At 39.2% G+C, this 27,514-nt stretch overlaps 1 protein-coding gene across 2 annotated transcripts in view; it reads right to left on the bottom strand.

Moving 5' to 3' along the window:
- The window catches only part of rreb1a (ras responsive element binding protein 1a), a 55,458-nt gene that overhangs the window by 6,919 nt on the left and 21,025 nt on the right, over window positions 1-27,514 (bottom strand). Inside the window, exons 2-8 of one of the 2 annotated variants that reach the window (XM_056237038.1) lie at window positions 25,150-25,241; window positions 12,883-12,999; window positions 12,514-12,743; window positions 7,349-7,438; window positions 6,961-7,124; window positions 290-440; window positions 48-190 (exon numbers count right to left, since the gene is read on the bottom strand). In XM_056237038.1, the coding sequence (XP_056093013.1) occupies window positions 48-190; window positions 290-440; window positions 6,961-7,124; window positions 7,349-7,438; window positions 12,514-12,743; window positions 12,883-12,997 (893 nt within the window). In that variant the 5' untranslated portion in view covers window positions 12,998-12,999; window positions 25,150-25,241. The remainder of the gene's footprint in view (window positions 1-47; window positions 191-289; window positions 441-6,960; window positions 7,125-7,348; window positions 7,439-12,513; window positions 12,744-12,882; window positions 13,000-25,149; window positions 25,242-27,514) is intronic. The other variant, XM_056237037.1, reaches the window with a different exon arrangement.

The following is a 27,514-nucleotide window of genomic DNA, read 5'->3' on the forward strand; positions in this document are numbered from 1 at the left end:
GCCTCTTCACAACAATACATTTACTATACTGATGCATGTGTTTGTACCTCAGTGTAGTGTCGGGATGGGTCTCCATGTGGGTGTCAAAGTCGTTTCTGCATGTGAGGTTCTTGAAGCAGATAGGACAGGCCAAGACTTCCTCCTGTCCTTTGTTCAAACTCTGCTCATCTGCCCCACTATCCTCCAGGACCTGCAGCACACAGGTCACTGTCAGCTATTTGTAGCTTAATTTGGGAGCACCGTCCTGGGGTGCAGGTAGCACTGGGTAAGATGGTGGATCCACACTTACCTTTTTGCTGGATGGCTCCTCTGTCTTCTCTCGGTCTTCATCTGGGTTTAGTTTGCGTTTGGCTGCAGAGGGACGTCGCCGCTTAGGTGGAGACAGAGTCGGACTGTTGGGGATGGAGCTGGCAGAGTCCTTCTCGTGGATCTTCATGTGTCTGAAAACAGATGAAAGAGTCCTTTAAAACTGCATGTTGTGTGTTAACAAACCAGCTGTCAGATTTATCGATCATCACAAATGATTATGATCTCTGAAAAATGCTTGGGCATTTGTGGAACAAATGCTTGGGAAGTAGTTGCATCTTGAGGACATTTCCAGCTGCCTCCCACTAGTTTGATGGATGAGTAATTAATGAATAATAATCTAGAAATTTAGGGTAGAGGAACCCCTGTTCATCCCATTGGGAGCCAACAGAAATGACTGTAATGGGAGGATGCTAATGGGCTGGAAACTCCTGCAATTATCCCGCAGACTCTATATGTGCATATGTAGAGTCCAAGATGGCGGGTTGAGATCAGCGGAAGAGAGCGGTAATGTTGCATGGAGAGGGCAGGAGTTGATCCTCTATTTTCCAGAGAGATTCTGAGGAAACCAGTGAGGATACAAAGGAAGAGGAGGCCCAAAGAAATCAGGATGCCTGACTTAAGTAATAGCTTCAAGTCCACTGTTGGCTAAAATATCACAAATTCATTTAGTTTTTCACTGAACTCACACAGAGACAAAAAGATTTATACTTATAGTACAATCAAAGATTACATTTCAATGAAACATGTCTGCTGGATGTCTGCTCCACCCAAAGTTTATATCAGTGTACCTATAAAAGTTTATCTTATGAAAGTACTTTGGAAGTGTACATGCATGTGCAAGTGTAAAAAAGGTCAGACATCCCATGGTCTTGAGGTCTCAGTTTTCACTCTGCAGTCAGTGGTTTATTAATAGCAAGCAGCATGTTGGACACTCGTGTGAGGATCTGACAGGCTGTTATATCTCTCTGCTCTGGACTCTGACCTTGCCTTTGACCAATCACAGAAAACCAACACTGCCAAGTCAGCAAACTGTGATTGGATGGAAATCACCACCACTGTAACCTCATACACAGGATGACAACTTATCCACTGAAAAATACTAATTAGTTGAATATTGCTAGTTTATAGTAATATGACTGAATCTGAGTCATGCAGAACAGTTTCAATTAAATTGTAATGAGTAATGTGGCGGTAATGTTTTTTCAAATTGCACTAGACTAAAGTTTCCTGTCCTTGAATGAAGGATATCAATATGGACATTTCATGAGCAGGCTGGCTAATCTGTAAAGGATCATAAAACTTGTTGATGCATAAACAGGTTCATTCCATCCAATCCAATCCAATCATTCCATGGTGTTCCCGCAGAGCACAGACAGAGGGCACTGTGGTGTCAGAAAGTTACTTATTTTCCATGCAATGTCAAAGCAAGGGCACCCCTTTAAACCTATGGCTGTTCAGTGGAGTAGCTAAGACTGAAGGAGTTAAAGCAAATAAAAGCAGCCAATCAGAACGCACTTTGACTCTCTTCTGTGAAGTTGTGACCTTTCTCCATGGCAACAGTGACTCCCTCCTTCTCCTCCCAGCCCTCCCCCCTCCCCAACCATGTGATGCTTTGGCACAAGATGGCTGATTCCTTGCCAACTACATGGACAACTTCCTTGGTCATACATGAGACCTCATAACTATCAGTTAACTTATTTTAGCACTGAAAAAAACACTCACACACTGCTCAACAAATATTTTTAAAGGTGTTCATGAATACAATGAGGAGCAAAAAAAAAAATGTGGGGAAAACTACGAAAGAAGTGAATGTAGCCGAATATTCTAACATACATTATGTAATTCATAACAAATCACAATTAAACTTTGGCATGTACCTTGTCCAGCACTGTTTGTGCTAAAGACGTAAGTGATGGGAAGTTTTGCTTGTAAGATTACACAAAAAATATTACAATTAGTAAGTAACCACCCAGAACACCCTAGCAACTACCCAACTACACACTAGCAGTGTGTACATTTTCTTTATAGTCATCAAAATTAAAACAGATTACGAAGAACACAAGACGATGAGAAAGATGAGGAAATGTTATTAGGACAGTAACAGCTGATGTAGTAAATCCAGATTCCCTTCACATCCGTCACAACACATTCCTTGCATATCAAAGGTGGTGTAGTACATCCAATTCCACCCTACAATTTCACTTTACTTCTGCTTACTACCAGATAACAAGCCATCCTACCCTGCAGGCCTTGAACAACATACTAAGAGCTGTCCACACAAATACACACACAGATTCCCCATATGCTCTTCACCATCAACCTCCACAACCTTGGGAGGAAGTTCATGTTTACCTCCTCCATCAGCAAGGCCTGCTGGGAGAAGATACCATGACCAAAAGTGGGGAAGCGACGGGTGGGGGAGGTGTTTTAAAGTCACCCTTCGCTTCCTGCAACTCTCTCTCTCTCTCCTTAAACAAGAGCTACATAGCTGACAAACCCCAGTGGTAACACAAGTATATGACCACCAACATACACAAACAAACCAACGCCTTTTCATTTATCTTTGTGGCACACTCATCCTCTGGGCAACTCTTCAACGCAGGGCCAGGCAAAGGCAGGGTGAGGCCTAAAGGATGCAATCAACCAACAAGCTTTCACTTCTCTAAAAACAAAACAAAAAAAACCAGCATATATATACTTGAGAAATTCAACTTCTCAAATTATTAGGGCTGTCAAAAATAATTTAGATTAATATTTTCTATTTAACGTGTACAAACATTTAATGCAATTAACACAGCATGCCTAGCGTTACAGTATACGATCACATTAGAGCTGCACGATTCTAGATAAACTGAGAATCAAGATATTTTTGTTTCAAACACATCATGATCCTCCCACAATCCTGAACAGGCAACTTCAAAAAAAAAAAGAAGTAATTTACTAGAGGTTCTGACAAGTGTTAATTGCTGCAGTCTATTTAAAAATTTTAATGAGTTAAAATGAATTAATTATTTTTTTTAAATGGTTTGAAATAGAGCTGCACGATTAAACATGAAATCACGATTAAACCGATTTGGCTTATTGCGATAATGAAATCGCAAATGTTGCGATTATTTTTTATGCGCAGCTTGTTAGTGAAGCACGGCTCTGTAATCAGTAGCAAATGATTAATGCTCCGTCTGAAAGCACTGCGAATTTGAGTCACTTATAGCGTGCAATTGAAAAAGCAACACGCGTCAAATATCTTTCCAAACATGAGAAGCATTTATGAACCTCTTGTCCAACAAAAGACAACATTTAATAACATGTTTTTACTCCAAACTCACTTCATAACGACAGTTGAGCATCCTTCTGTGTGATGATGTGGCTTCTTACACAGAATAAGGCACACAACATATTATTTCATAGTATGCTATACAGTGATAAAGGCCATGTCGATTAGCATTGAAGTATAAATATACTTTATTATCATGAAAAAGGCTTAAAGCTGCAGTCGGCAAGTCTGGCAGATTGAGTGGACTTAGGCAAAATTTTGAATGTTTACAACTCTCATGGCCCTCCCCCACTATCAACGGAGACCCTCCCACTGAGTTCGTGCTCGTCAGTGTGTGTGCACCAGGTTATCTGTGAACGCGCCCGTCTCATCAGCATCCATCAACACCATGGAGTATTTGGAGGTACGCTAAGGCTAATCTACCGATAGATTGCAATTGCTAACGTCTTTTATACTCTAAATGAGCTTACTTGATTTGTTAGTGTTTTGAAAGCGAGATACATCCGCCATCACTCTTCGTTACTGCGCCAACTTCCGGCGTGTGCATGTGATTGTAACGTGCGCGAGAGGTGGCGTGTGCCCGATCTGTGATTGACAGTCAGATCTCACACCCCCCTGCGCTGATTGGACCCGATGATCCGGGAGCGGTGGATTTTTGCAAAACAAATAACACACTCCAGGTGGAGTTAGAAGCTCGGGTTTTTTTCTAAAACCACTTTATTTATGTTGTTCTGTCGGATTATAGTGTCGATTACACTGAATATAATAAAAAAAATTTTTGCCGACGGCAGCTTTTAAGAACTTAAAAACGTTTCAAACTTCTGTTTATTCAGCTACAGAGATAGTAGGGGTGTAACGGTACACAAAAATCACGGTTCGGTACGTACCTCGGTTTTAAAGTCACGGTTCGGTACGTTTTCGATACAGCAAAAAGTAAGAAATGCCAGAGAAATTTCCTATTTGTTAAAAGAAAATATTTTTTTTTAAATAAGTGTGAGTTTTCCTACATCTTGAAACTTTCAGGTTTATAAATGGGTGTCATCTTTGAAGGATGAACAATAATGTTTTGGTCATCACATTAAAAATAACATTTAAATATATGAAGAGTTCAGATGCAAAAGCCATTTGAAATTTTCTTCTAGAATGATCATTTTTATCAAGCTTGTATATTTAAGTTCAGTAATTTCACTTAAATGGCAATGTAGATTACCTATTAATTGTCATTTGAGTGAAATTACTGAACTTAAATGTACAAGCTTCATAAAAATGATCATTCTAGAAGAAAATTTCAAATGGCACTTAGAGGCTTTTGCATCTGAACTCTTCATATATTTATTATATAATATTTTAGTTTTGAAGTGCTGGAAAAAGATGTGTGAAGTACTTGAAAGCATTTCACTATTCCAGCCAAACTGGTTACAGTTAGTGTTATTGTATTAAATCCATGGTGAATGTTGCTGGTCTGTGGATGTAAAGCATTACTAGTTCATTCACGGCACAATGTTTCTCCTGGTTCCCACGTCAGCGCTGTTTGATCTAATAGAGAGCTACGGTTAATAACGGAGAAATGTGAATGCTTCTCACTAGATCTCGCAGCGATGTTATTACTTCAGTGGCGAACTCAAATGTTTTCTTCACTGGATCTCTTAGCGCTGTGTTGTAACAGTGTCGCTTGATCGAGATCGGCGCGCGCTGCACAGATGTTGCTGGTCCGAACTAACGATCCTTGAAGCACAATATAATGAGTAGCGCAGTTTCGTTCCGCTTTCATTACGCTTGCCATTTGATGTTGCGCAACGTTGTGGTGATCGCGCCATCCGAATTTTGTCGGCAGGAAAAATCGTCCAAGGAATCGTTCGGTTTGTATGCGTACCGAAGCGGAAGACTCGTACCGAAACGGTTCAATACGAATACATGTACCGTTACACCCCTAAGAGATAGTATGATGCACAGAGGGATTTCCTGGAATGACGTGATTTATCGTAATTCTGCAGGGCTTCTGCTCAAGAGCGCCTTCTGGCTTTCAGATGGAGCAGAATTTACTACTGATCACAGAGCTGTGCTTCACTGACAAGCTGTGCATTTAAAAAAAACAAAAAAAAACACCGCAGCCTTTGCCAAATCCAGTGCCGTTTCATTTAGATTAATGCATCCCTAGTTTAAATTAATGATTTAATGACTTGCTCATAAATACTGGACTTGTTTCATTACTGGATGAATCAGCATTTTTTGATAAATACATTTTGGTGGCGTAACGATGCAATCGATAAAATCGTTATTTGAAGCGCTATGCTGCTTTCAAAAGGTGATTTCGCTTCCGTAGACATCAGTGTTTATATCCGAACTATAAACTTTTATCCAAGTTCTTCTGTGATAACATGAATATTTGTAACATGGAAATAATGATACTGTGTGGTTGAAAAGACTGTTTATGAAGCTGTTTCGTACCTGATCGCCAACACAGATCTGAATGTTCTGTTCTGGAGCAACACCCTGGTAACAACCCAGAACACCCTATCTCATGGTGGTGTGTTTTGCACAACTCACATTTCTTCATGTAAATATGTAGTTACCACTTGGGTCTCCTTGTTTTAAATTTGGATCAGCATGAAAGCAATTAAGGAATAAAATAACTGCATATGACTTATTTTGCTTGCTCACAAACATATTAAATCCACTAAGACACAAAGTTAATGCTAAGCTTGGGATTACAGCTCATTGTTGAGTATTTAAGCAGAAGGTATGACGACACATTAGGGCGGATGGCACATCTCCCTTCTCTTAAATCACACACATATACAGTGACACATCTTACTCATAGCTATGTACAACTGCATTTAAGACACGCTGAAATTGAACAATCAACCATTCTCAAAGGTGTGTGACTGTGTGTATGAAATTATAAACTAAAACCTGTCAAAATAATAAATGGATAATTACACTATTAGCTGAAAGTCAGCATGAAATCAAAATTAACTTTCTAAATAAATGCACAATTCATCAGTATGAAAAAAAAGTTTAGTGTAAAAAATAAATAAAAATCAACTCTCAAAAGAATTTACTGACATAACCATAAGACGAAGAAAAACTAAATTAAGTATTAGAGCCATAAAATCTTCACACCCTATCGAAATCTAATTACATCCCAATGTAAAAATCCTATGTTATTTCCCCCTGAATCTTCAATATTCCTCAGAAATTCATTACATTATGGAGGTTAAATGTGTGCAGTGTCATGTCATCTTTGAGCAATGCAATCTCCTGTTAAAACAAGATCAATTCTGGCGTGCCATTTAAAATCTTCAACCTTAGGGACAGCCTTATCTTGGCTCCAGATAGCAAAATGCAAATAATTTAGTTTGAAAACCAAGACTCACCTGTGCATGTTGCCATTGGTAGTGAAAGTCTGATGGCACACACTACATTTGTAGGGTCTCTCTCCACTGTGCACTAGCATGTGACGATCCAGAGAGCTAGCCGAGCTCAGAGACTTCCCGCAGATACTGCAAGAGTGGTCCGCATTCCCACTATCGGTGTTGTGCTGGAAAAAGGAAATTTGGGTCAGCTAGCAAACACTAAAGGCCAAGTTCTTCAATATATTGTCTTGTCTAACTCTCCCAGATTGTCCGACGAAGCATATTCTGAAAATACTTGGGACAAATGGTACATGACTTTATTCCATCTTTGCTGACTTGCATACAGACTTTAAGAAATCAACAGGTATGCAACAGTATATTGAACAAATGAATCAGGTGTGCATGTTACCTGGCGGATGTGCATGGTGAGCTGGTGTTGGGTCTGAAAGCCTTTATCACACAGCGGACAGACAAGTACCCCGCTGTCATCTTTGGCTTCCTGAAACAAATGTATACAAGGCAAAATGTCTGAGTTATAGATCTCCATAGTATACATTGTGTTATATTATGTGACAAACGGTGTTTTAAGGCAATTTCACAGCAGAGATTTGGTGCGGACGCAAATCTGATGTCTGGTTGGCACGAAAGCTGTTTTCAGGACTCGGATGCACACCAGAGTCTGTTTAAAAACAAATATTTCAAGAGTATATCTGCTAAAGGTTTGTCAACGTTTTCGGAGTACACTATTACATACAGTAACACTAAAAAATGTGGGGATGGTGAGATTTTTTTGATGTTTTTGAAATAACTTATGCTCACCAAGGCTGTATTTATTTGATCAAAAACAGTAAAAAACGTAATATTGTGAAACATTACAATTTAAATCATATAAAATATTTTAAAACTTAATATATTCCTGTGATGGCATCATTACTCCAGTCTTCAGTGTCACATGATCCCTCAGAAATCTTTCTAATATGATGATTTGATGCTCAAGAAATATTACTGATTATTATCAATGTTGAAAACAGTTGTGCTGCTTCATATTTTTGTGGAAACCGATACATTTTGCAGTATTCGGTTCAAAAGAACAGGCTTTTTTATGTATTTACTGTCCCTTTTGATTACTTAAATGTGGCTTTGCTTAATAAAACAATATTAATTTCTTTATAAAAAAAACTTTTGAACTGTACACTCAGGGTGTTTTCACAGTGATGCCATTAAAAACCAACAAGTGTTCAGTTCTTAAAATAACAAAAAAAAAAAATCTTACTGAGAAGAACATTTTAATTTAATTTAAGAACTTTTTTCACTATATAGAAACTTTTGTGCAATGGAAAGATTCCACGGATGCTAAAGTTTCTTCATTGAACCGTCAAAGCCAATAAAAAAAACTTTATTTTAAGAGTTTAGAGTAGAAAGCCACAAAACATATATTAGCAAAATGAATAAATCTAATCCTTCAATGATAAACAATAAAAGCCCGTCTTTTCGTATAAACCCCAAATGCCATCGTTAAAAGAGCGTGGGTAAAAGCCCATATGCAGGAGGCAGGGAGTGAGGCCTTGTCTTCTGACCTTGAATGTCTTGTTAGAACATGTTGTATGTGTGAGATACTGAGCTAAATTCACTCTGTTAAATAAACACTTGCTCAGCCCCGGGAGCTGCATCAGTCACTGCTGCACAGACACCGTACTATCACAAATATACCACCAGAATATAGTCACACTTTTAAGTGCTCAAGCCTTTTGAATATGGACCACAACCGTGAATCAGAAGATCATCTGCATTTTTGATGTGGGAGTTTGTGTATTTCGTGAAAAGCATCTTGAAGGAGTGAGAACTGCTTCTTCTTTCACCTTGAGTGGAAATCTGTAAACTGACACCACATGCTCCCTTTCGACCGTACGACAGTTCATCAACTGATCATAACGGCACTGTCCCATTCAGGGAGACCAGTTCCTGTACTAACAGATCTGATGCCGTCACATGACAGAATGCCCTATATACTTATGATATGATGTCATAAGATATCTCATAATATATATAAAAACAGGGAAGGCGCACGAGTCACTAATCCAGCTCTAAATAGACGCCCACATGATCTACAAACACACAAAGCGGTTCAACTAGACTGGAATCTTCAAAAACATCTCTAGGAAGAAACGAGCACTTCCTTTTCCTCTGATGGCACGTTTGCGTAGCGCTTGCTTTCCTTCCATGACTCGCTTGGCTTCAGTTCAGGACCAGCGAGAGACGATTGCTAAAGCTGACCGTGTTTACCATTCAGCATGTTATGAGGAGAAGGAGTAATAGTTTCGTCTTACAAGGAAGTCTCATTCATGTAATCGCTACAATTCATGCATACTGTCCTGTTTAAAGTTCATAGGTCATAAAATGTGCTATTGCACTATTATTACACTTATTACACTGCGGAGAAAAAGTTAAGAATTTCAGCAAGGACATTAAATTGATCAACAAGTGACATATAGGTTATAAGATTTCTATTTCAAAATACTGTTCTTTTGAACTTCCTATTCAAAACATGCATTGCGTTTTTTTTTTTTTTTACAAAAATATAAAGCAGCACAACTGTTTTCAACATTGATAATCATGTTTCTTGAGCATCAAATCATCATATTAGAGTGATTTCTGAAGGATCATGTGACACTGAAGACTGGAGTAATGATGCTGAAAACTCAGCTTTGATCACAGGAATAAATTACACTTTACTATATATTAAAATTTATCTCACAATATTACAGTTTTTACTATGTTTTTGATCAAATTAACGCAGGCTTGGTAAGCAGAAGAGACGGTAGAGTTAAAAAAAATATGACTTCCAAAGATTATCACAGTTTGATTCAAAAAGTGGATGTAATTAATTTCCTTTGATTACAATTCATAAGGTGCACCTGAGCTAACACCTGTTGGCAACTTTGTTACCGGTTTTGTCTGAGCCTGTTTGTGCTGTACTTTGGCGCGTCTCTTTATGCTCCGTTAATCCAGTAAATTACACAACTCACTGTAAGCTTCTTTACTTTTCCTCAAAAGAAGTGAAAGAGGCCTGAGAACTAGGCTAAAGCCTCTCCAGGTGAAAGACTAAAAGATCCCACCCTCAAATTTATATTTCTGATCTCTAGATATAAGACTAACAGCCTTTATAGCAAATCTACGAGCTATTGCCCTAAAACTTGACTATGTAAATATGCCAGAAGAACAACACTCTGATTGGTGAGTTTTTCAAACGGGGAAGGAACTCTCTAAAGGGGGAAGGGTGGTTTGGACCCAGAACATCAGAGACTAAACTTCCCCCAGATTTCCACAGGGGTGTTAAGGGGTTAAAAGTGACACCTGTTGCCCCACACAGGAGTGTTAAGGGATGGATTGCATGCTGTAATGGGAGCCATGTGATGCAGCCGTGTGGACAAAAGGTGGATTGAGATGCCAGAAGACCATTTGTCACTTTTCATGTAAAAACAGGATGCTGCATCCATAAAGTTCTTCCCACCTGCACCACTTTACAACCACAAAAACACACATATATATACACAGTCAAACCAAATATTATTCAGACACCAGATATCATTTTTGATTTTTTTTTTTTACTAGTGGGTGCAGGACACTATAGTTAATTTATGTAAGTGAGGATAGCAAAATAAAGTAAACTGTGACATATTATATTTAAAGGTGCATTGCGCAACTTTTCATGTTAAAAATACCTGTTTTTCTATCCTATACATGCTTAAAGAACTGCCTGATGGGCTGAATGAGCCCTTCTCTGCGCACTGAGATTGCCTCTATAATCCTGTACAGTAAAATATATAAGAGGGATTCGGGCTGGAATTTGAGACTGGGCGTGACGTCATGCGCGTTCACGCTCACCAGGCTATGTCTCGCAGGTTTGTGTATTCGCCGGCGCCGCCATTCTCCGCATCAGCGAAGACAACTCGTGCGTCAAAGGTAGAAGATGGATTCAAAGAGACCGGCTTGTAGTCCATTCCAAACCCCAACGCAAACTCCACGTAAAGTAAAGAAAAGAAACATTTTGTCTAATGCCACCAAAAGGGCCAAATTGGAGTCAGACAGGCGTCGGAGTAAGACAAGAGTCAACCTCGGGAAGGCATTCAACAAATGGAGAGATCTCCGGTCTGCTCTTGGTCTCAAACGGGATCCTCAGTTGGCTTTTTTCTTGAAAAACGGTAAGATATAGCCCAGTCTCTAATGTTTGAAACGGCCAATCTATGTATGACAACAAATGACGATGCGTAAAATGTGTAATGCTTTAGCGTAAGCTAGATACATGTACAATCAGAATTGGTTTTACTACCATTGTTAGTGAACAGTTTCATAAACTAGGAATTGTTTTTGGAAGAATAGTACAACATGAAACATATAACATATCCAATAAAAGATGCGTGTGGTCCATGAGTGTGCACAACTCTGGTTGCAGTTTCGCTTGTCGCCAGAGGGGGCGTAGTTCTGCAAAAACTCAGAGACTTGCGTTTTGCACCTTTAAGAATTGTTCATACAGTAAAAAAAAAAAAAAAAAAATTTAGACCAAAAATGATTCAGACACTTTGACCTGACCATGTTTTGCTTGTGTTTTTTCTTGAACAAACTGACTGAACAAAATTAAGCATGTAATTGATTGAGCTAAATTGGTATTATCTAATTGTGTACTTAAATTTAACAGCTGACCGATATTCAACCTAATTCATTTGAAAGACAGTCTAACAGAAGGATGGACAAAACCAGAGAAATATCAACTGATCTGATAACTCTGAGTTTGTCTTATTTTATTACCATTTTCTAAACTATAGCGAATAAACTGTGATGATGTGAGAAATGTTGAAGGTGTCTGATTAAATCTTGGTGTGACTGTATATGCACCAGCTATTCATTATTTAGTGCTGTATTATTAGGATTAGTGTGTTCCATTATCCATTATAGTAACTTAAAAATAGTATGTCAAATGTGCAAGAATGACAGTGGAGTGTTTGAATGTAATATTAACCTAAAATTAACAATGAATTTTAAGGTAATGGATATAGCTAGATTTTAAAACTTGTATGCAAACACAAACAATGACGTGGTAGTAAGCCTCAGTGGCATACTGTCTCATTACAAACTCAAAACTACCAACTTTCTCATCAGCAGCAAAGTACAAACTTTTGTATAGTAGAAGTATGCTAATTGGAAGGCTCGTCTGATTGGCTCATTAGGGGACCGAGTCAGCATGAGTTTGTTTGTTTTTTTGAGATTATGAATCAGTGTTAGAAATTCAGGGTTGAGTTTGGATCATAAATATATCTTGTGTTTTAGAACCCCAAACAGTTCTTGTTTCCGACAATAAAAGGACATCAACACTGCATCTGTTGCACAAAATACTAAGAAACATTTATAAAAATATAGAAACGTAATTCATTGCTTTCCTTCTATTTTACTGTTATATATATAAATTGCATGTATGCATGTAAATCCACATATACATAACACTTCCTATTTTCTGATTCTATTTGATTTAGCACATATGTATGCGACCTTCGCCCTTAACTCTTCATAACCTCTTACCTGGATCTTTCTTCCACTGCGGTTGGTGCTGGGGCTTTTGACTGGCACCTTATTGGGCGTGGTGTGGGCGGAGTCTACTACGTCGTTAAGTTGAGCTGCTTTCATCACAGTGCTCATCATGGAGTTAATGGAAGACAAGTCCACTCCATCGGCTACATGCATCTCTCCATCTGCTCTATTCTGTCCATTCTCCCATTCATTTCCTTCCTCCTCTACACTGGCAGAACCCTCTGTGGATGTTTTAATTTCTTTGCATTAATGGCAGACATACAGAAGGATGGAACGATAGACAGCATGATAGACAGAACAATAGATAGGTAGGGAGGTAGAACGATAGATAGAAAGAACGATAGATAAACAGATTTGTACCTGTGTGTGTTTCTGTGGGGGCGGGGCTCTGGACATCATCGCTTTGCTCCACCTTTTCTGCAGTTTGGGTGCAAATAGCGGATTCTGTTCTCGTCTCCTCCTTTGAATTTTCCATAACTATGGAGAAAAAACGGATGCAGATAAGCCAAGGCTGCTCTGAGTGCACTGGAAGTCACACTTCTATTCAAACAGTCTTGCAATAAGTTTCATAAAATCATAAATGATCAAAAATATTCTAACTTTATGAGCAGAAAATAGCTAGTTAGAGAACAGCTTCCTTGTCTAAAGCATCTAAATCAAGAGAGAAACTAGTTTGAGAATGGAAACTGTTCAGCTGTACACTACACAGGGCACTTTCCCAGTCAGCAGAACATGATGTGTGTTCTCTAGATGAGGCACAGTACACACATTCTCCTGGTGCTTTATGGCTCCAGCACCTGCCTGGAGAGCGCAAGTGAAGGGCAGTGTGTCTGCCCGGCTCATGACCACACGAGCGTGGCGACGAACGCGAATTTAATTATTTGCGCGAGTAGATTACATACAAAGTCAATGCAAAGACGCGAATAGATGCATTATTCGCGCCGGGCGTTGCGAATGACGCGAATTGGGGGACGCGTTTGCCGCGGATGTCTTCCGCGCAAGTTGAAAAATTTGAACTCAAGTGAATGTTCAAGCGTCTAACTAGACGCGATAGACGCGTATTTGACGCTCTTTTCGCGTTCGGTGTGAACACACCATAAGAGTCGTCATACACAAAGTTTGATGTCATAAACTGCAGTTTGAAGTGTTTTTGCATTCCACTTTGGTACTTTTTCATTGTTTTTCTATGTGAACATGTACTCGTTGAACAACCATTGCTCTTGCATTTCACATCTTTAGCAGAGACTCTCACATGACAGCGTTCTAAAAACAGGTTACATTTTAACCTAATAGATTAGGTAAGAAATAAGAGATGCTTGGGCATCTCTAGATCTTGCATTTTTCTATTCCACGGCTCTCGCTTCACTTTTGTTTATTTCTGTGAATGGGCCCTTATTTACACTGAATTTCCCATCCTTGACATACAAAATCTTTGTGAAATATGCACAACTTATTACTCTCCTAGCCAAGTTTAAGAAAAAACAGAGATCTGATTGGGTTAAGCAACTTGCAACATCATAGGCAAACTGAATAGGGTGTGGCCTATGAAACTATGACTGGTTTCACACAATTTTCGGACAACTCCACACGACCACACAGGCACATCTCTGCTTTGGTGGGTGTTGGCCTGGCAGATGGCTGTAGATGCTAATCTGGATGAGCAGGGGGGGGGGGGGGGGGGGGGGGGGGTTGTGTCTAAGCGGTACTTTTAAGATGGGGAGGTCATGAGGGGTTCATTCCTGTGGGGATGATGAGAGATGCTAAAGGTACTTTGGCCTAAAACATGCTGGTTATGATTCAACAAGTGTGCTAATGACTAAAAAGGTTGCTAAAGTGGTAATATTTAAGGAGGGAGAGCTGTGGAAGAAGGAAGAATGGGAAAAACAGAGTTGGGAGGGGAAAATAGATGGAGAAAGAACAAGCAAGCGAAAGACTCTCTCTTTGCTAATTGCCGTTTCCCCATCCACAACCACACAGGAAGCTCCTCTGCAGTCTGGGCAACTTCCTCTTTTGGAGAGAGGATAAGGGAATGCGAGTGTGTGTGTGTGTGTGACGAAGCAGTTGGACAACAGGATCTGCTGTTGGCTGGACCAGAACAGCATGGTAGATATGATCAGGGATGGCCAACTCTGCACCAATAAGTGAAACTTCACATATGCCTTGTAGCCAAATGGAGGTAAACCAAATTCCTCCAAAAACAGCCTGCTAGTCTAAATGCGGAGAGAGTCCTTACTCCTCAAAATAACCAAAGTGGGGGTTGACAAGTGTGTTCATCAACCAAACATCACTGTAGTGACAACAAATAAAAAACAAAATAAGAAATTATGTCATAGAGAAGACTCTCATGAATGTCCTTGCAGTTTTTTTTTTTTTAAATTCATGAAGTTTGTTACTCATCCAATGTAGTACCTAAAAATTTCGGACGCACCATGTGTGTCAAATTTAGTAAGTCGGCCTTTTTTTATGACAAGGCAAGTTAGTTCAGATTGTAGAATTTCATGTGGCATGACTCCCCAAAAATGCAAATGTTAATAATGGATTAAAAATTCATGATATTTGTATAAAAAAATACTTTTAACTTGAAAGATGCTTTTGAAAAACGTTTTGAAAATAATGTGCAAGGAAAATGTTAATACTTTTTACTAGTTTAATCTAAAAGAAAGGGTCAGAAAAAAACTTTCACAAGAATAAAAAGCATCATCTGATAACTTGGAGTGCATTGAAGGGAAGTTGTATACAAGCCACCAATCACACTAAAGCATGTCTGTAAGTCTGTTTTCCCTCATTAGACAAGATGAGCCACTCCTCTGATAGAACGTTTGCATGATGGGCGGGACGTTTTTGCTGGAAAAGGAAAAGCGGTTGATATTTGGGGTGGGGGACATTAGTATTATGTACTGAAGAGAAAAACAGAAAGACACTGAAAACAAGAAGATCACAGTGGGAAAAGGGAAAGGAGGGAAAACCTGTATTCGTAGAGATGGGTGTGGAAAGTCAAGCGAGATACTGTTGGGTTCTGTTGATGATTAGAGGTAGAAAGACAAGAGATTACACAACAGCAGGGCAGGTTTCGAGTTGTGCAAGGATTTGAGGTGGGGGTTTGGGGCGAGAGTGAGTGAGACAGAGTTGTACTTGTCATAAGATTCTCGCTCCTTTGCCGGGAGATAGTGGGGGTGGAGGGAGTTGGGGGGCTGCTGTTACTACATCTGTTCCCACCCATCACTCTCACTACACACACACACACACACACACACACACACACACACACACACACACACACACACACACACACACACACACACACACACACACACACACACACACACACACACACACACACACACACACACACACACACACACACACACACACACACACGACAGAAAGAGGTTCTTGCACATCCTTGTTAAAACAAGTCAAACTCTGGGAAAGCAGAGATGATTCAGTGAGACTGAGCAGAGAATATGAGGATATCTGATGTGTTTGCGTGTGCTTGAGTTTATGTGAGCTTCTTGAGTGTTTTTGTGTTAGTCAGAAGCACACAAGGGTGGAAAAGTTCTCACACAATGCCAAACCGAGCAAGCAAGAATGCCTCTGCTGTTCCCTTTCTCTGTCTCTCTCCATCTTGTTTCGTCTTCCATCTGTCCTTCACTGCTTTTCCTCTTTCATCCTAGTTAAAAACACATTTTTTCCTCTAAAATATTCTAAAATGAGTTGAGGTTGACAAGATTGACAGCATTTCTTTACAACCCAATTTTTTTTCACAACAGGGAGTCAGTTGGAATTAGCCACTAGCTATAACCATAGTTTTCTTCTAGAAAATCTTAAATGAGGCATTAAAAAAGTAGCTGAAATATTTACTAAACTAACATGCCAAGCATTCAAATTCTTGCAATTCTGTAAGTGAGCGTTTGTGCAGGTCTTGCAACACATAAATGCTGGCAAAAATGTCATGGATCTCAACCCGGGGGTCAGCGCCAACTAGGAGGCCTCAACATGATTTAAAATGAGACAAAAGCTTAAAAATAAGCTAAAACTTTCATTCACCCCCAAAATTGTTATTCTACGAATGATTCTTCACATTTTAGAAAGTGTTGGGGGTTGTTTCTGGGAATCAAAAAGGTTGAGAACTGCTGTTCTTACATGTACGGCCAACACATTTGTGATGCTGCACAACTGGCGAAAAGTTGGTTTCAGTTTGACAATTGAAATTTAGTCAACAGCTTGTCCTACTTTACCACGGGACACACATATGACACTGCCAAATAGTACAAATAGCACCTGACTATTTATTGGAGAAGCATTCCTAATCTAAATTTACCTTAAAACTTGGGCCTGAAGCCAAAGCATCCCCCTTTAGCCACAAACTCAAATCACCAATGCATGATTTAGTCAAAAACCTTGGCATTACAAGAGCTTTCCTTCCTTATATGATGCCTCCAGCCTACATTCAGTAGGAGCTCTAATTAAAGTAATTGGCCTAGCTTCTGGGATGCAAATGATAGAGCCGAGGTGGGTTGGACTTTAAGGATGGCTGTCAGACAATAGCTCCAAGCCAAACTGACAAAAGTGACACATGCACTTTAAAAACAAACAGATATTGCATGAAACGACCGTTCGGTTCACTGTTCTTAGTCTTGAATGGCTTTTAGAAAGGGAAAGGATGAAGATATAAAAGTTCTTCCTGAGCGGGAGAAAGCTAAAATGGGTTTTGTTTGCTCAACAACAACAAAAACGCTTTGTGGTTAAATTGAGAAATAGTAGAGAGGGCTGCAATGAGGCGAGGGGGTTGAGGTTGCAAAAAAATCCAGTGACCATATGTTGGCTGTTTATTATAGCTTTCAGTGTCTTCCTTAACATCACAGCCCTCAAAAGGAAACAGGAGAAATGCTGACTCTGTTGTGTGAAATAAGTAGTAGCTAACACAGAGAGACGAGGCAGTAGAGGAAGGAAGCTACACTCCCGGAAACTAAACATCCCAAGACCGTGGTGTAAAAGAAGAGTTTCACAGTTGCCATTCTCTCCCACCTCGCATCTATCCTCCCTACCAATCATTATCATGATCACATGAGTGACTCAAACTAGGGCCTATTGAGCCAGAATCTTGCCCTGACTTGCCAGACCGAGCTTCACAAATCCTCTCACACAAACTGACTCCCGATGACAAAGGCGGCGCATTCGGTCACCAACATTTTGAGCACACCTCTCGTTTTAGTTTATGGAGTGGTGTGCAGCCTGCCAGCTTGAACTTTTCACGTTCAGTCTCTCTTACTGTCTAAGGGCAAAGATCAGGGTATCAGTAGAGCACTATGTTTACAGAGAGCAAGAGAAAGGGGGCTGGTTTGGGGCCAAACTAGGACAGAGTGGAAGGAATATTACTAGTACTCCCTCTCTTATTCCCATTAATCACACTCTTTCGCCCGCTGATTCGAATGTCATTCGCCCTAGAGTTGACTGTTTTACACAAGCTCTTTCCGGTCACATTCACACAGCAGCAGAGTACGGTTGTCAGTCCTGTACTGGAGTTTTTAATATGGTTACGTTCAGACACAATTCAGTTATTTACAACCGCTTCTAGAACCAAACTCACACCCGTAAAGTTTCAAGACTCACAACTTTTTTTCTGTTGTTCATCCCACGGCATAAATCCTCATCATTTGGTAGCGCTGCCCCCACTCTCTTCTATTCCCCAACACATCCGTGACCTTCCATCATTACATGATTTAAAAACCCACCTTACAACATATCTTTTTGCTTCTTGTTTCTCTGATCCCTGACTTTATGATCTGATTCTAGTCATGTTTATTATTTCAGTTTAATTGTTACCTATTCAGTTTATCCGTATTGTTTCTTCGTCTACTTTCTTGTTTATTTGTATCATATTGTATAGCGACCTTGAGTTTACAGATAGGCGTTTTATCAAATAAACGTACATCTTCATTCTTGGAAAACCTGTGCTGTGTGAAGGGAACTGGACAACCAGTTTTAGTGTGGTTTCGGTAACTTACAGTGATGGAGATATGAGCTGTGTGTCTGTGGCGAGCAGGACGAGGCTGAGGGCCGTGGGAGAACAACGCGAGGCCGGTGGCGTGATTAATAATGAACGACACCTGTCTCGTATCTCTCACGGAGGAGCGGAAGCATAAAGGGGGAGCGACGAAGGTGAAGGACGAGAGAGGAACAGGCCTGAATTTATTTTTTGTTAAATGTGACATCAGTCATCCGTGAGGGGCTGCTGTCTTTTACTTTCAATGGGTCTCATTCATGAAACACGAGCAGAACGAATTTGTGTAAATCGTGTGTAAAGTGGTTCTGGCGTAAATTTTCGGATTCATTAAAATGTTCGTATTTTCCAAATGTTAGTTGGTACACAAGAAATCTAAACCTGCTCCCACCCACGCGTAAATAGTGCGCTTAACACTCGAACGTTTTGCTCATTAATAAGACTGCATTTTAATTCACCTTAATCGGGTACATATTTGCACAGCATTTTGAAAAAATATTATACATAGTAATTACATACGGTTTTTCTTATTATGAGAGCCAGTAACAGCATCTGCGATGGTGGTCCTTCTCCAGTTTGAATACTATTTTTCCGAAGTGAACTAATTAGTTTTTTGCTCTCAAGCTTAATGTCGAACCATTTTCTTCTCACTTCTGGGAATGTTCGATTAACAGATGAAACTCCATTAACTGCATCTGTAATATGCTGCCAAGCTTCCTTTTTTTTTAGGACCCGATACGCCACTATGTACGCTTGAAAATAAAATGTGGCGTTTTGAATGAACTTCTGATAATAAAACTTCAATTTCTGCATCTGAGAAATTTTTTTTTTCATTCGCATTCATGTCATAATATGATGCCCATATATAGTTGTCAGTCGGATTTAATGGGCGGGATTTATGGTAATAGAGAATGAACGTGCACGCGCATCCCATTTACGACTGATTGGAATTCATTAACACACACACACACACACATTTCACTATCACATCTGACATTTACGAAGCATTTGTGAATCAGGAGAAGAGTTTTCGGGAAGGTCTCTTTATGCGCAAATCACTCGCATATTTACTCGTATATTTACGAATGTTTCATGAATGAGACCCATTGTGTATTTGTTTAATTTATTGTATTAAAGTCTGTTGAATGTTCGCCGGTTCATGCTCCTTCTTCCCATAACAACTGAACTGCGTTACAGTGTTCATCTCAGGTTTTAGATCCAGTCACTGTTTTCCACAGGAGCCACTTCTGTCAGTTTTGTGTTCTACGCACGACTCAAATGCTTGGCTCTTACAACACTAATATAAAAGCTGCTGTCAGTTAATGAAGATTTGACAGATGAACTTGCACGCTTTGGACCCTTCTCGTGTCAAAAAAGATAAGACTTTAGTTTTATGGATGCCACCATCTTTGATATTACTTTGGTCAGTGTGGTTCCTGGCAAGCGAATACAGGCTTGACTCCCGTTGAACGTTCATACAGACTGAATACAAAACGCTACTGTAAGATGCTGTTTGAACGGGAAATTGAGACTTGCACACCTGTAAGTAAAAGCAATTGTCAATCCCAAAAACTGACAGTATAAAGGTAGCCTCCCTCTCTGAGAGGGAATAAACGGGAATAAGCCTCTTATCTTAACGTAATGGCCTACTGAACTAGCTTTGCGCTCGAGGCAAAACACAATGGGACTTTATAAACTCTGTCCAAAGTAAAAAGAAATGTCCTGAAGCAAAAATTTCTCCTTATCAGGGTGTATTGTCTAGCCATCCACTATGAAAATTACAGCAATCAGGCAAATCCTGTAACCTGATCCACACGAATGGTGAGTTTCCAAGACAATTAAAAGCTGTAATTAAGCAACAAATTTGAGATGTGTCCTGTTAAATTCGGCATGGAGACTGCAACCGTCTTTTCTTCCCTATTGTGATGTATATCCGAGTGAAACAGCTTCACAAACAAGCAAAGAAATGTAGAGCTGGACCTAATGTTGTCCATCAGGAATTGATTGGATTGTAGAAAGTCTTGTCATTTTCTAAGTGCAGTTATCATTTAATGGTGACTTTAAGCTTTTTGTTGGGGTTGAAATATTGAGATCCAACATTGCAAGTCAGATACAATAAAACAGCAATGTTTACAATAGATGCACTTTTAAGGACAAGCACAACAAAAATGCAGAATGTAGGGGTCTCTAGATATGTTTTAGTACCCACAATTGTCACTAGGTTTCCAATTCAGATTATTAAAATTAAAAATCAGTAAACTACAGATAATGTATGGTTAATGCGACCTCAAGTCTTGTGGGCTTCATGCCAGTAGGTTGTGATAAGTCTCCATCTTGAAAGTGAGCAGTTTGGAAGATAATAAGAGAAGGATTTAGGGTGTTACAGAGAGTAAACTGAACTTGACTAACCAAAAAAAATGACCAGACAATATATTTAAACTAGTGCTGTCAAACGATTAAAATATTTAATCTCGATTAATGTCATAGTTAACTCGCGATTAGCGCAGAGCCGCGTCCTGTTGCAAAAGCATGTGAAAAAAACTACAAAAGTTGCTAGGCCAAAAAGACCGTTAATCGCGCGATAAAATTAACGCCGTTAAAATTGGTTTGCGTTAACAACGCGTTTAACTGACAGCCCTAATTTAAACCACCATGACTCCACAATTAATCACATGAGGCCAAAACAGTCTAAATCTAGTAGTGTGAGAAAAACAGACCTCTTATTAAATACTTCCTCAATAAAATCAGTTCAATGCCCCAAGAGCAGAACAGAAACAGATATGCTAAGCAAAAAAAAAAAAAGAAAAAAAAAAGGGTGGCCTAGCACAAACACACACTAACACACTGTAACGATCTTCCAACAAACAACAGCATCAAAATAGCTTATGCTCTCATCTGCCATTTTTTCAAATCTATCCGGTCTGGTAACTGGCTTTTTTTTTTTTAAACTCAAAATGATTCTCCATCACTGTCAATCTCAGTTGTTTTCATGAAATTTACCACAAGCTAAACTGTGACTGTTTATGGTGAGTTCTTGGTAATCACCTTTTTCTCTGAACCTGCAGCCACTCAAACAGGTTTGCCTCGCCTATCAAACACGCCTCAGGCACTACCACGTTTCACCGCCAGCTCAATATCCCACCAAAAACCCATGAAACAACCATATTACACACCATAATAGAAAAGTTCAATTGAGTAAAAAATTCGTATTTTTTGTTAATTTGATAGCATTCACTTTTATCTTGGCGACATCTAATGAATTTTGTTATCATTGTTACATGCCCTGTCGGTGTGTGATGGATGGTTCGGTCCTGTTCAGTGACTTTTAACAAATGCGCCACAAGTCTGAGCTTGGGGAACTGCAGGCGCTCGAAAGCATAGCTTGAGCAATAGGCCATGACTCAGAATCACTGGAGTCAGAGGTTAGTTTGAGCACATCACCTCTTTGGTTTAGTCTATTAATAATAATAATAATAAGCAACAATCTAACAGCCCTGAGAAGTTCATAGCACATTACATTAGTGAAACAAAGAGAATGATATAATTGTGAGAGCAGATGAACGACAGTCAAAGGCTGCTTACTGTATATAATTCAGTACTTTTGCGGCATTTTGTGTAAAAACATGTGTCTTTTGGGAGCATCATACTTTCACCTAGATAGCACAGCTGTTTTACAGAAGAGAATGTTGACCTTTGACCCTGCTACCTGAGAACACTGCAGGACGGGCAGAGGAACATGTAGCTAGCAACTCTCATTTAGGCTGAACTATAGACTGAAGAACTATTTACAGCAAAAAGCAAACAAATAAAATAAACATTTTCTCTTTAAGGCTCAATTTGTCGACATGAATGCAATAGTTAACATAAAATAACAACGATGAATGCTTTTACATCATTTATCAATCTTGGTTAAGGTGACTTTCTAGCTAATTAGATAAATGAATTAGGGCTGTCGCTTTGGTGAAAAAATCCTGTTCGATATTTGAGTCATAAGTGTTTATTGAATCGATTGTAAAATCGATTTTCCATCTAAAGACGTTTCCATTTTCAACACCAAATATAGGCAAATCCACGGACAACTAACAGGCATTAGGACGAGCGTAAAGAGGGCGCTTGAGACGCGCACAAGTCAGCAATATTCCTGATGATTTATTGGCGTGCCGTGAAGTTTTGTGCACAATGACAAACAGGAGCGCAACAAGGCCTAGAGGAGCTCAGAACGGGAATTGTCAGATCCCGAAATGTAATACTTCATTTGGACAATCAGCTTTTTCTGTACAAGGCACTAAAGCCTGGAATTGTTTACCCACTGAACTAAAAGGAGAGACAAACTGGGTCTTTTTTAAAAACAACCTTAAAGACTCTTTAATCAGAGGTCAGAAATGTGACCACTGACTGTCCGCTGCGTTTATATTGTGTTATATTGTATTAGTATGTTTATTTTAACTATGTATTGTGTCATTTTATGTAAAGGCTCACTAGGGACTAACATTGAGAATTAGCCTTGGCTAAAATGTTGTAGTATGGAACATGAGCTTATGTAACATACTTGTCCCTAATCAAATAAACTTAAAATAAAAAAATAAAATAACATTCAGGGATTGAAATTAACACCCTCAACTCGCCAAATGCGGGTAAAAATGAACTTTGGCGGGAAACGCTGTCAAATCATGAGCCAATCTGGCGTGTTTCTGTGTTTACTCACTTTTGCTGGGGAAGTTCGTGTAAGACAAATCTGCGTGGATTTAGCGCAAATACACAACTCGTGATCCTCATGATATATTAAATACAGCGTATCGCAGAATCTGTGCATTTCTGGCTTACTTGAACACACACACACACACACACACGTCACTACACAACAAATAACGGCGCACTTGTAATAGCGAATATTAAAAAGCATTTGGTTAACAGAAAAGACATTATTATTGTCCAGCATCCTACATGTTCTGTGTGCTGTATTGATCTGTCCACCTAAAACACATTTTTGGTAAAAAAAAAAAAAAAAAAAGGCCGTTAAAATCGATTCCCTATTTTCATTTTCGAAACTTGTGTTGGTTGGTCCGATCGATTGTGCAATCGATATTCGAACGTAAAGTGACAGTCCTAAAATGAATACGTTTAACTTTTTTTTTAAATAAACTAAACCAATTATCTGATCCCTGATCTGATATATTATATGGGGTATGTGATTTGGAAAACGACCGGCAGATTTTGAAAATATTCAATTTAAATGGTCCTACCTTCTTTCCTCCAACGCCGGCTCTGACTCCACCCATTCGAAGAACATGGACGCGCAATCATGAGAGATTGTAATGACGATTTACTACTAATCATGGAATCGGCTTTACTGACGAGATGCGCATGCGTCACAAACTTTGAGTATGCGCACGATGGGGGTCACGCGCACTGGGGGGAGGGGTGTGTGGTACAACCGTTTGATTGACGGACTTACAGTCCAATGATTCTGGTGGTCTTGGAAATGATTGGCTGGAGTTTTTCGAGTCCTGCCCGTTCCACAGATGATTAAATTGCTTAATTTTCATTTCAGTGCTTCTAACTCAGTGGCTGTATGTGGGTTAGGAATAGGATTTCAAGTTATTTTGAAAAAATGTACAAAAAAGAGAATCACATACCCCACCTTTAATGTATTATGGACAAATAAAATTTCAACAACATTATCAACAACAGTATACAATAAATTAGCAGTCTACATTCATAAATTTAGATTGTATTGTGTTGAAATTAACATTAAGTTAGAACAATAAAGGCTGTATAATTGTTAGTTCATGTTAGCTAATGCTAAAAAATGAGACCTTATTGTAAAGTAGTTAAAGTGGTAGTTTCTATCTTTATCTTTGACGTTGCACAGCTTTATCAATGCCTGACCTGAAGACAGCTTCCATTTATAGTTTAAAGATTGGCCTTTGTCTGGTATTTTGTCTTTACATCTTTTCAAAACCTTTTCCTTTAAAGCCACAAGCACACGTACATATTTCAGATTCCTTCCTGCATCTTGATGCAAAGTCATGTCTGTAACTTACCACCCAACCTGAACCAAAAACCATCTCATGTTTTCAGCACAAGAGTTTTAAAACAAGACAACGCAGCACTGATAGATCCCAGCTTCATGCAGAGGACGTTAGTGTGTGTATATGAAGTGCATGTGATGTCTCATGAGCTGAAAGCAGATTACAAGCTCAAGCTTAAGGGTTTCTGTGCTTTTATGAAGCAAAATAATAAACTGTAACTTGACAAACAGGAGATTCGCACATCTGTTTTGTTTACCTAACTCAATTCTAAATGGATCCAAAGCCCATTAAGCTGCATACGTGGCTAGCTTCACTGTTTGTGGACCGCATGCACACTGCAAAAGAGATTTGATGAATGATAGAGCAAAGGTATGCGAGCCAAGGATGTGTGGCAAACAATACAGTATGAGTGTAGCTGTGACTTTAAAACAGCGAGGATGAATAAACATGGATGAAAGGATGAAATAAAAGGAGTTTCAGGTGAAACTTGTGGGCAGGGCTTGATAAGCAGGCCAGTTTTCCATGCTGAATGTGCAAACAGTGAGGATGCTCACTCGGCTCGGACCGGACGGGACGGTGAGGTATATTTACCCGCCCTCAGACGAGGTTGTATTATTCAGCTGGCGTTCGGGTGTTGAAGAGGGACCGCAGTGCACCTCGTGTGTCAGCAACCACTGCTCACACTGCAGGGAGACCACAAAGAGGGGGTTTAATATGCATGCCTATGAACACACACACACACAAACACACTTTCTTTCGGGATGAGCCACAGACTTTTGACCTTGAAATCTGTTATTAAGTAATAAAATCATTGCAAAACTTGTTGTGTTGAATCATAGCGCTATGAATCTCTATATCAGTGGCTGGAGTTTGACCTGCAGTCACGGTACAGTTTAACTCAATCTCTCCCCAAAGAATCAAGAACCTGCTGTTCACTTGAATGTTTGGCATAGGAGGTCACCAGTTAAAACAATACACAGCAGACATTTGTCAATCGCTTAAAATGTTTCAGTAACATTTTTTCCATTCATTTCACAAACAATTGACTCTTATAAATGGATTCTTTTAGTGATTTGTTCAAATGACTCACGAACTCTGAAACTACCGGTTTGAATCATTCTGACTAATCCTTTACTGAATGAATCATTCAGAGCAGTTGCTGAACCAACATCTGACTCACTTATTACTATTACTTGCAGTGATTGTAAAAATTAAACACGTTTTGTGTACTTAAGGTTTGTGAAACTTAAATCAGAATCAGATTTGCGATGGGTTGACTTTGGAAATTGTTACAAGGAGCATTTAAGCCACTTTTCCATAAAAATTCATTAAGCGATATCGTTTAAAGTTTTGAGGGTCAGCATTTAAAAAAAAAAAAACAGTACTTTTATATAGCAATGATTCATAATTTTTATCAAAAAGGCAGTAAAATATTTATAATGTTACAAAAGATTTCCATTTCAGATAAATGCCGTTCAACTATTCACAACTGTTTTCGACACTGATAATATACAGACTTGTTTCTTGAGCAGAAAATCATCATATTAGAGTGATTTCTGAAGGATCATGTGACTCTGAAGACTGGAGTAATTATGCTGAAAATTCAGCTTTAATCACAGGAATTAATTACATCTTAAAATACACTGAACATTTAAAATGATTATTTTAAATTGGAATAATTGCAACTTTCAAAACAATTAAAAAATAATCTTACCTAACATTTGATCACTAGTGTATACTGTAATATTGCAGAAAATCTTAGTGTACACTAGAATATTTTTAACTTTTTTCAAAAAAAATAAAATAAAATAAAAAGTTATCCTAACCTGCTAAATTACTTTGTTGGAACTAGTATTGTATAAAAGTATTTTATTAATAGTATTTTATAGTCACCCAATGTTTAAATAAATTCTCACCAACAATCAGCACAAAAATAATGTGCAAATTCTGTCCGGGTCTGCTACTAATAAACACCGTAAGAAGTTGTTCAGCATCATTTGTTGCATCACTAATCAGTGATTGGCCCGTTTAACGTCCGTTAGCCGCCCGAAGGATGGAGGGATACGGAGAGACACAGATGAAGAGGAGGAGAGACTTACGTAGCTTTATCCTCTTTGTGCAGGAGCTTTTCAAAAGAGAGGAGACGTGACGAAGGGGTGATGGAGTGTGTCTTTAAATGAGAGAGAGAGAGAGAGAGAGAGAGAGAGAGAGAGAGAGAGAGAGAGAGAGAGAGAGAGAGAGAGAGAGAGAGAGAGAGAGAGAGAGAGAGAGAGAGAGAGAGAGAGAGAGAGACTTAACAGACTGAAGACAGATGACCATAAAAAGTTCACAGGAAACTTTGGCGTTGGTGGGGGATGGAGACAAGATGGAGAGACAAGCGGAGGAGTCGTCAGAGGAGAGATGAGAGAGAGATGGAGGAAGGGATGAGAGAGAGAGAGAGAGAGATGGAGGATGGGATGAGAGACACAGGACAGAGATTATCAGATTAGTGGCTGGTAAGACTGCCTAATTGAGAGGCAGAGAGGCAGGTATAATGGCCTGGGTGGAGGAGACATTTTAGATCGCTGTGGTCTTTAGCCACGCCAGTGTGTGTGTGTGTGTGTAGATGATTTTTTTTTGCTCTGCCCCTGTGAAACACACCCAGCCTCGGTGTCTTCTCCCATGTTACATTGCTCTGATGATGATGACAGGATACTGACTGTATTCAGCAACTGTTATTGGCTTTGGTGTGAATCACACAATAGGCAAAGAAAGTGAGGAAACAAAAGGAGAGGAAATGAGCAGGCCAGATCAGTTTTACTGTCATTTTTTTTTAATATATAAAAAAGTATATGAGAAACCATTAATACGGAACAAAAACAATAAGCTTTGTAGCAAGTCCTTCCATATTGTGGTTTAGAAGATGAGACTTTTAGGATAGATCTTGGATGGAAACGCTAAACATAAATAAAATAAT

Source organism: Rhinichthys klamathensis, unplaced genomic scaffold (genome assembly GCF_029890125.1).
Source record: "Rhinichthys klamathensis goyatoka isolate OS25496 unplaced genomic scaffold, OSU_Roscu_1.1 h1tg000476l_1, whole genome shotgun sequence".
Lineage (NCBI taxonomy): Eukaryota > Metazoa > Chordata > Actinopteri > Cypriniformes > Leuciscidae > Rhinichthys > Rhinichthys klamathensis.